The 9,855-nt window shown below is 46.3% G+C and overlaps 1 protein-coding gene and 1 long non-coding RNA gene across 2 annotated transcripts; one reads left to right on the top strand and one right to left on the bottom strand.

Moving 5' to 3' along the window:
- The first annotated feature begins 379 nt into the window (after window positions 1–379).
- On the top strand, window positions 380–4,104 carry LOC101755526 (CWF19-like protein 2). Its single transcript, XM_004981774.3, has 8 exons — window positions 380–698; window positions 792–991; window positions 1,148–1,348; window positions 1,435–1,998; window positions 2,430–2,509; window positions 2,684–3,038; window positions 3,227–3,439; window positions 3,525–4,104. Exons 1-8 carry the CDS (start codon window positions 380–382, stop codon window positions 3,855–3,857), a joined length of 2,265 nt encoding a protein of 754 aa, XP_004981831.1. The 3' UTR covers window positions 3,858–4,104.
- Window positions 4,105–7,834: 3,730 nt separating this feature from the next.
- Window positions 7,835–8,728, bottom strand: LOC111255859. The gene is made up of 2 exons (XR_002675997.1): window positions 8,444–8,728; window positions 7,835–8,371 (listed from the first exon to the last, which is right to left on the bottom strand). It is a non-coding gene; the product is annotated as an uncharacterized LOC111255859 (long non-coding RNA).
- Between the last annotated feature and the right edge of the window lie 1,127 nt (window positions 8,729–9,855).

Below are 9,855 nucleotides of genomic sequence, written 5' to 3'. Positions count from 1 at the left end.
CAGAAGCTTCTTTTGCTACCTGACACGCTTCCGGTTTCTGGTTTCAAAATGATATATGCATCGTGGTTCTGCTTCTTTTTATATTGTTGAATTGAAGCTTGCTGAGAAAGTTGCAACAGTACTAGCCTGCTAGGGAGATAGAGAGGAGCGGGAGCGAGAGAGGGTATCGGTGGAAAAGCTCAAACGATTTTTCGTACCGCGGGGGCTCGACCGCGTTTTGTTCCCAGGCAAGTTGCGGCGGCGGAGGGAGGCTCGCGGGGAAGGACCGCGCGGCCACCGCAACCCGTTCGGCGGGATTTCTTGCGGTACCCCGCCGCACCGCGTGGTCACCGCGGTCCCAAACGGGGCCGAAGTCGAAACTCTCGCGCCGGCCGTCGCCATGCTCTCCGGAGTTAAGCTCGTCCCGCGCGAGCAGATCGTTTCCGGCCGGAAGGGCGGCTCCGATTCCGACTCCTCCGACGGCAAGAGGCGGGAGAAGCGGAGTAAAAGGGAGCGGGACAAGAAGAAAGACAGGCGGAGGAGCCGGCGGCGCCGAAGGTACAGTTCGGAAGAGGAGTCGGGGTCGGACACCGACGATTCCATCGGCGAGGAGGAGGAGGAGGAGGTCAGCCGGAGCAAGCGCCGGGGGAAGCACCGGAAGCGGCGCCACAACTTCTCTGACGACGACTCCGAATCCAGCGAATCTGACAGGGGGAGAGGTAAACACTTGCTGATTTGGCCATAATTTGTTATTCTGTTCGAATTTTTGACAAGCTCGATGTCTGACCATGAGGATTTGCTACTCGTTACAGCAAGGGGCAAGGGGAAGCAGAGTGGCGATGATGAGGATGAGGAGGAGGATACTGGTGGTGAGGGGTTGAGGGCAAGCGAAGTGGTCAGGAGGGAGATGGGGCTTGAATGGATGCTCAAGTCGGCAAGCAGCAGCCGAACTGAGGGCAGCAGCGTTCGTAAGGCTGATAATGATGAGAAGGATGAGGCTGCACATGAAGAGGTAATGAGGATGAACCTTCTTACATAGTTACATGTTGTGTGCCAGGAGTACTTGTGTTGATTATCGGCAAGTCGTACCAACCCACCTATGCCATTGAGTGCTTGTGTTGATTGTCAACAATCCGTAGTAACCCGCCTTCTGTTTGATTATTGATAGATTGCCAGGCCAAACCCTAAGGAACTTAATCCATATCTGAAAGATAACGGACCTGGATACCCAGAAGAATCTACCCCACCAAATGCAGGCAATCAGTTGCTTGCGTCCTCTGTTGTGGGTGATGGCGGTGCTAGTTGGAGGCTTAAGGCTTTGAAGCGTGCGAAGGAGCAAGCTGCTCGTGAAGGACGAAAGCTCGACGAGGTAAGCACATAACCACATGTTGTTTGTAGGAACTGATTTCAGGTACTTCATTTGCCACTAACTTTTGTGACTATTGGACCGTATAGGTTGTTGAAGAGAGATGGGGCTCGTTAGGCAACTTAGCTGTGTCAGTATCATCATCATCATCTAGAGCTGCCCATTCGCATGCTCACTTGCATGCCATTAGAGGCAGAAAATCTGTAAATGCTGACAACTCAGAAGAGCGTGCCAAAGGAAATCCAGAGGGTCGTCAAGCTGGTGATAGTGGCAGGCGTGAGTATCTACGCGATGTTTCTTCTCAGCATCATTCCATGAGAAAACCCAAGCCGGATTTTGTACCATGGAAAAGGAGAAGACACAATATATCTTCAGAGGATCAGGAACTCATCTCTTCAGCAGTAGCAAGCTTAAATAAGTTCTCTGATGATGGAAGCTTTATGGAAAAGATTAGTGATCTTAACAAGAACAAAAATGACTCAACTGCTGGTGCTTGTGCTGATGAGCAGAGGGACAGAGAACAGAAGCATTTTAAGGAGAGCTCAGAGAAAGCACCATTAATGGGCACTCAGAAACTAAATGCAAACCAGTTGGCTGCAAAGATTCTGCAGCTCCGACTGAAAGGCAAGAATGAAGAAGCTGAGCAACTTTCGGTGAGTCTTTCAATTATTGTTCTTGTGGCAATGCTGATAAAATATTTTATTTATGAATTAGTGAATTGTTGTTATGTAGCAAAATTATTTATTTTGCATTGCAATAATGTAAATATGCATAGTAACACTTGTTTTATTTAAATAGAGATGTGATATTATCTGTCTACATCAGCTGAGCCCTATGCTTATATTTTCTAAAAATTGGCATGTAGCTAAGGTAGGAAGTATGGACTACTGGAACTGTATTTTTTTTTCCTAAAAGAATTGCAGAGCATTTGGACAAAGTATATATTAACTAACATCTTACAATTTAGGAAACGTGGATTGATATTTTGTTATCTATAGAAATAGGAGGGGTTGAGCTGAAATTTCACTTTGCGTGAATTGTAGTTAGTGGCAGTATGGCTGAACTGGTTGTCATCCTTTGTCAGAGAGAAATGGAGGCTTTGTTGGAGAATCAGGATACTGTCCCTGAGGAACCTTGTCATGGAAAAGGAAGGAGCTCAATCAGGTAACCACTACCAATTCATCTTACTTATTATGAGCGTGCACCTGTCATTCTGTGAACTCAATTTTTATTGTTATGGGAAAAAAAAACTTCCTACTGTATTTTGTATTATATTAGCACTTGTAGTCCAATAATTTATTTGTCAGCTGAAAACACACTTCTATTTTTCATCTTTAGGGATACATTGAAGCCTAGTGCAGCTGATCGCAGGAGAAGAGAAGAGAATGCTGACCTGCATTTAGCTAATAAGATTATGCACAATAAGCAGTACAGTATGTCTAAAAGTATAGAGGATGAATATGATTTTGGTGATGCTCCTAGTAAAAAGGGCAAAAGAAAGAATAAAGAGGCACATGAGGAGAGGAGAAGCACTAATAGGCAAATGTTGACTCAGAAGGAGCGATGTTTGTATTGCTTTGAGAACCCATCCAGGCCAAAACATCTAGTTGTTGCCATTGGAAACTTCACTTACTTGATGCTACCTCAGTTTGAGCCTGTTGTCCCTGGGCATTGTATTCTTCTCCCATTACAGGTGAGTCAATTTTACAGGCCCTGTTGCATTTCAGGAAATTAAGCTTTCTTAAGTACATACTAGCTGCAACTTGTCTGTGCCTTTGAATAGGCCATCTTTCTGGAACTTTCTGTTTTTATTGCATCTCTTGTGAACAGAAAATCAGTCTCTAAAATCTAAATTATCAACAATTTTGTTAATGGTTGCAGCATGAGTCTGCAACAAGAACCGTTGATCAGAATGTTTGGGGGGAGATTCGCAACTTCAAGAAGTGCCTGCTGAAGATGTTCGCGCAGCAGGACAAGGATGTAGTGTTTATGGAGACTGTCATAAGCCTGGCCAGACAAAGGAGACATTGCATGATTGAGTGTATCCCTGTCCCTTGTGATGTTTCAAGCAACGCCCCAATGTACTTCAAAAAGGTCAGTTGTCTATTGCTACCTGCATAACAGAGAATATTCTCCTGTTTTTAGGTTGTAATAATGAGATTAATCACGTATACTCCAGGCAATTGATGAAGCTGAAGAAGAATGGACCCAGCATGAGATGAAGAAGGTTATCCCGACAAGCGCAAGCCGCAACTTAAGGCAAGCCATCCCGGAGAACTTTGCCTACTTCCATGTGGAGTTTGGACTGGACCGTGGGTTTGTACATGTAATAGATGATGAAAGCAAGTTCAGCGCTGGATTTGGATTGAATGTCATCAGAGGGATGCTCCAGTTGCCAGAGGAGGACATGCACCGTCGCCGAAGGCATGAGTCCATGGATAACCAGAAGCAAGCTGTTGCTAGCTTCATGAAGGACTGGGAGCCCTTCGATTGGACGAAGCAGCTTGATTAGATGTGAATAAAGGCCTTTTTTTAAGAGAACTCCCAAAGAAAAGTTTTGCACGATTTGCAATGACAATTTTGTAGTAAAGCTGTACTGATGTTATCTATAATGCTGTACTTTGTCTCAGAATATATCTGTTCCTTTGTTCCCAGACGGTAACCAACACAATTTCTTACTGTAACATGGTATTGATGTGGATTGGAAGCGTCTTGTGGTGATTTTAATGTTTGCTCAGTCAATATTATTTAAAATGGCATAAAGTGTATCTCAGTTTTTACCCTTGCTACTTTCCTATTATTCTTGCCAGTCATACAAGTTTTGGTATGAACCACTGATTGCAATAGGTACATCTACTAGGGAGGCATTGGCCGACTCATAAAAGGTATTGGCCGACTCATAAAAGGTTTTGGTTTTCAGTTCTTGTAATGTTATGCCCTTGTGATGTGGTCGTACATTGACACTCGTGACCAAGCTGGGAATTTTTGCTTGCTAGTTCAATTATACTCCTTCCATTTATCGGAGTCATCTGAGCAAAAAAAAGTTTTTCAAGAGTCAGTGTCGTTTAAGCTACGGACCTTGTCCCTAGGCGCTCGAACTCCTCGTACGAAACGCGGCAATTGATGCGGCGCTGTCCTCCCATTGCTTCAAATACCGCCTCCGTTCCCTTCCGTTAGCCTTCGTGAAAGTGTCCAGCACACCACGCATCCGCACCGCCGAGTCGATCCATGCTGCCGCGACGCCGAGTGGCTCCACGCCGCCACGCTGCTGCATGCCTGCATGCGATGGATCGCCAGGACGACGATGATGAGATCCATTATGTGTGTGGTGTCAACTAGGTACCAGATTCTACCGATAAAGATGAAGACCCCATGGCCGATAGTGAGGTGCAGTCCATGATGGATACTTTTGCAGGTGAGACTGAGGTGCCGGACTCCTAGATGGACATCGCCGAAGTCGACGAACCTGACGCCGAAGTCGACGAACCTGACGCCGTGTATGCCCTAGTGAAGCTGACTTCAACTGATGTTAACAAGTTTCAATCCGACAAGGTGAATCATGAAGCCTCTAGTTTGATGTTCCTTGTGTTATTGCCTCTCTTGTATGGACGCCATGAGAAGGACGTCAATGATGCTGCAACAACCCTACTTTGGATTGGTCTGCAACAACCCTGCTTTGGATTGGTCGTGGGTATTGTAATGTTTCTAATGGATTGCCAAAGATTCCAGATAGAGGTCTGGACGCTGAGAAGCTTGAAAAAACTAAGAGATCCATGTTCAAGATTATTTTCCCTTCCTTGTATTAGTCCTAGTATTAGTTGGAGCAATTTTAGTGTTGAGTTTAGCGGTACTGTAAGTTATGTTAGCTAATGGATGAAAATTTTCATGTTCAAGATGAATTGCATATGAAAAACAAGGGATAATATTGCTTACAGTTTCCATTACTCGAACCGAAGCGACAAAAAAAGCATCATACATAACTTCTAATTCTAACTAGCGATAAACTGCATGGCTTGATTGTGAAGTTGCAAAGAGCAACTTAGAGTAGTTGGAAGACGTCCTTGTAGCTCTAGAGTTTTCTTCTTCATGTGAGGGATGTTGCAGTGCTGGCCTCCATTGTGCTTCATGATCTCCATCATGCAACCCTGCTGGGTTAGAAAAATATGGTTGGCCCTTTGCATAGGATAGTCCTAATACGCCTTATCAACCTTTGCCACAATGTTATTAATGTTGTTTGGTGTTCCCTTTTCAAACAGTGCCTGAATTGCTGAAAAAAACCGAGATCCAATACACATTAAGGTCAGGAGAATTGGAAGGTTGGCATGTGAGCCTAATATCCCAACCATCTGCTTGGGCGACCTGAACAAATGCAGGGTCATTCACATCAATGTGAATCTTAGCATTATCTTGTAGTATGTATATGGGCAATCCTTTTTCTTCTGCAAGCCACATTGCTTTGACTGCTGGTAGAACCTTGTTCACAAGGAAATCTCGGCTAACTTCTTTTGTTACCGACGTCATGGCTTTTGTTATAAGGGTACCTACAGATGTAAACATTGTTAATAAAACTCATGATTCATGCAGGATATGCAAAAAAATTTGCATTTTTTAGTACCTGCTTCCCTATTTGGACTCCATCTTTTTGCTGGCTCTACTTTCACAAAGGGAAAAAATGCTTAGTTTACCATCAAAAATGCATTGACCATTGTCATCAAATCCAGGCCTCATAACCACAGCTAGGAACATCACTTTCTCAATAAAATTTTTACTTTTAACTGCTCGTTGTGGTCTTTCTTCATCATTTGCAAGGTAATATTTTTGGTTCCTACGAATCCTATAGAACCACCTTCCATCGATGTACACGACATTGTACATTAGTTTAAAAGACAAAGACTGATCATTCAGCATGGATAAACAATACTTGATGCGGGCCTTCTTGTTTTCATCGGGCAAGCTAAACTTGAGGTCATTAGTGTAACGACGAAAATAGCCTTCCTTGAAATGGTTACGAAGTGTGCTCTTCTTGACACCCAATACATTAGCAAGATCTGGTGTGTTGACTAAGAGGAACATCTTTTATAGATTCCAAGTCTATTTCTATTCTTTTCCTACCACAATTCTTAGACCATCTATTCACAACACCATTTATTGCACCAGTTTGTCCATTTTTCCAAATGGACTGCACAACTCTTAGAGGCACATCAAATTTTCGTGCAACACCCTATGAAACCCCGCGGCGCAGAATAGGAGGATCAGTTTTTGCCAATAGCTCTAGGTATATGGCGATCTTTAAGTCATCCGAGTAGAACCTCTGTTTGTTATTATTGGAACCTGTAAACCAGAAGCATGTACTGTGATTAGTAGAGATAGCTAAAACTGAATCTGAACCCGACGAGTGATTGAAAATATCTGAAAACTGAACCTGATCCAACCAACAAATCACTGAAATTTTTTAACTAAATGCCAAAAAAAACACAGGTAGTTGATCTAAAAGGATTAACATAGGAAACTGAAAATCACCATTTGAAAGACCCTCTGCTTGCACGCCATCTGCTGTAGCATCATCTTGATCTCCATCTACTCCTTGGCCATCGGCAACAGGTACTTGCACTCCTTCGGTTCGTCCATCTCTATCTTGATCACCTATGACATGGAACACAGGCACACAAAAAAATTCAGATCATGCATAGAAGGAAGACACAACACATTGTGGATCATGGTTAACTAATCACCTTGATATTCACCATTCCAGACCATGTCATAATCGAGTTCATTGGCAGTATCATCCCACTCCCCTATGTCATCCCAATCTACGGAAAGGCTGATTCTGGTGGATTTTGGTTCAAGTTGATCTCTAGCCCGGGCATTGTTGGTGTGCTACAGCATGAATGAGAGATAGAGAGAGATGGAAGGGTTCAGCGATCTGAATACCGATAGTTACCCCTACTGGGCGTCTTATATAGACCGTGCAACGCTAGGTGGGATGTCTGTCGATGGGCACTTGGCAGCAAAAGAAATTTTCTTTTCAATTTTGGTTGCAGCGACTAAAACTGAAGGCATCGCGCGGCAAAGAAGAAAAGGAAAGGAAGAGAATTGCGCGCACGATGCCGGGTATGGTGAAAAGGAAAGGAAATTGCGCGGTAATTGCGTTGCTGGGCAAAGAAGAAAAGGAAAGGGGCCTGGCACGCACGGTAATGGCGTTTGGAGTGGGATTAGCAGAGTATTTACTCGGTAATTCAACAGTCGCTGGCGGAGTTAAAGGAAAGCCGCGATTTAATGACAATCGGGGATCCACCGGCCCCCCTTGGTCACTGCGCACGACCCTGAAGCGAGTCGGATAAATGGACGGAGGGAGTATTTCATTCACGATGACCCTGCTCGACATGGAATCTTTCTCTTTATTACTTTTAGCAGTATGAAACTAGTGATGTTTTGTTCTATGTTGAACCAGCGGCTGCAGGTTGCAGCATCTGCTCGAAATCAAGTACAGGAAGCATATATTACAGCCTGATCATCTTCAATAATAACAGAGTAGCTCTCCAGTGCAACGTCAATGTTCATTGCAGACTCCGGGTTAGCACCTGATGAAATAGAAGACATTCTTCGTCAGTATATTTTTCGGTTCCTCGTAACGTAATTGCACTGTTCAGGTGCTTGGGGTCTAAATTACAGCACGACTTGTGCTTTGGGTCCTGCACGGATTTGGAACCCTGCTCTGAAGTCTCTGAACCGAACCTTTGTCCTCTTCTTTATCTTATGGGGAGTGCAGTAAGGTAGCCAGTGATGTTGCTTTCCGTGTTCAGTAACTGCAGCATCAGCTTGAAATCAGGCAGATGAAGTGAATATCGCTGCTGGTGCCTTCTTCTTTTTTTGTCTTGCCCTGGTTAACTCATCTTTAAAGCCAAGCAGAATCTGGCAAAACCTTCAGTTGCAGGGCAGTTCTCGCCTGTACCGGCGGCAATGCTCATTTGCTGATGTCTGTCAGCCAGTCTCGAGACTTCAGATCTCTGAAGAAGCTGAAATCCCCTGCAAACGTGCTATTCAGCTCCCAAAATGGAAAAGAAAAAAGTTCACCCGAAGCAGCTTGCATATGCCTACCTGCTCAGGAGGGTGTGGCCATCTTCCCTGCTACTCCACACGTACGTTCGTCGCAGAGACCGCGCGGCGTCGGTCTGATGAGCTCACGACGACAAGCTCGCGGTCGCGGGATCGCTGCCATTCCATGAGTCATGGGGAATGAAGCCTGGTCCGAAGCCGCGGTGCCTCGCCGCCGCAGGCGCCTTCGGACCGGACATCATTCCCCTCGACAGCCATGAAGCGCTGGACGCGGCGCCATGCACGGTCACTGGTCGGCGGTCATGAGCTCAACTTGCTCCCACACGGCCGGCCACACCCTTCGTGAGCGTGAGCACGCGACTAATATACCCAGCAGCTAGCCGCTAGCGAGCGGAGAATGGTAGGAGCGGACGCCGAGAGCCGGACTCGACAGCGGACTAGCAGGGAGATCTCGGGCGCGGATCGGAAAAGGCGCCCGATCAGATGCTATTCGCGTCACCTTTTCCTTTTGGAGACGGCAAGCGACAGGGCGATCTGGTCCTCGTCCTCTCTGGTGCGCTCGCGCTCGCGCGCGAGCATGGCCAAGCGACGGGGCCGCGCGCGACCGGGCGATCGCTCGTTGGCTTGGCTGTGTGGCGGCGACATGCCCTGACGACGACGGATCCGCGACGTGAAGCGATTCGGCTGCAGACAAAAGCGCGGTGGCTTTTGCCCCCCACTCGGGACGGGGGAAAGGGAGGGAGAGGAGGAGGCTCGTCGAGCATCGGCGAACCGAACCTTTGGGCGAGCGAGCCATCGTCGTCGTCACCACATGGCGTCCGGGATTCCAAGCTTAAGGATCAAGCTACAGCGGACGCCACGGCGCAGGTTTCCGTTGGTGCCTTTTCGTGTTTGGATCGTGTGCGTCAGCCGGTCTCGGCAGTTGGGAGGCTCTTTTTGGCTTTAGATTATGCTGTAGTAGAGTAGTAGTAAGTAGTACTTGGACTTTGAGCAGATGTTAAAGGTTTCTTTTCGAGAGGGTTGCTCAAGTTTAGTGGATCCCGAGTGAGGTTAAGTCATGGCCACACGAAGACATTGTTTATGCGAGAGGTTAAGCTAATAATGTTCTGGGTCATAGGCTGACGCCACCTGGCCTTGCTGCCGATAGCGTAGAGCCGTAGCGCCGGGATCGATCTCTTGCCCGGCCGCTGCTACGGACGCACGGCGCCACATGTATGAATCACCGATCGGTTGAGCTCCAAAAGCTCGTACGTAACGTCTGGAAGTATCGCCTTGTTGCAGAGATCAGAACTTTGGCTTGCTTCGTCTAAAAAAATGTCACGTCTCTGATTCTGTTCTGTTCATTGCTTTTTTACAGGGGTCGTTGACTGGCACGCACGTACGCATCCTTTTGGATCATAGCATAGGCCTCGAGAGGGTCACCTTAAATCCTCCATCTACGCCCAAAGCATCAT

Source organism: Setaria italica, chromosome IX, assembly GCF_000263155.2.
Source record: "Setaria italica strain Yugu1 chromosome IX, Setaria_italica_v2.0, whole genome shotgun sequence".
In the NCBI taxonomy this organism is placed as follows: domain Eukaryota; kingdom Viridiplantae; phylum Streptophyta; class Magnoliopsida; order Poales; family Poaceae; genus Setaria; species Setaria italica.
Note: the sequence above shows the minus strand (reverse complement) of the source record. Positions and strands in the feature narration are given on the sequence as shown.

Bases quoted from the DNA above. Each gene is read 5' to 3' on its own strand.
- LOC101755526 (XM_004981774.3), top strand. From the start codon at position 380: ATGCTCTCCGGAGTTAAGCTCGTCCCGCGCGAGCAGATCGTTTCCGGC. The intron at 1,999-2,429 runs GTGAGTCTTTCA...ATCCTTTGTCAG, and splicing joins AAGAAGCTGAGCAACTTTCG to AGAGAAATGGAGGCTTTGTT. The intron at 3,039-3,226 runs GTGAGTCAATTT...TAATGGTTGCAG, and splicing joins GTATTCTTCTCCCATTACAG to CATGAGTCTGCAACAAGAAC.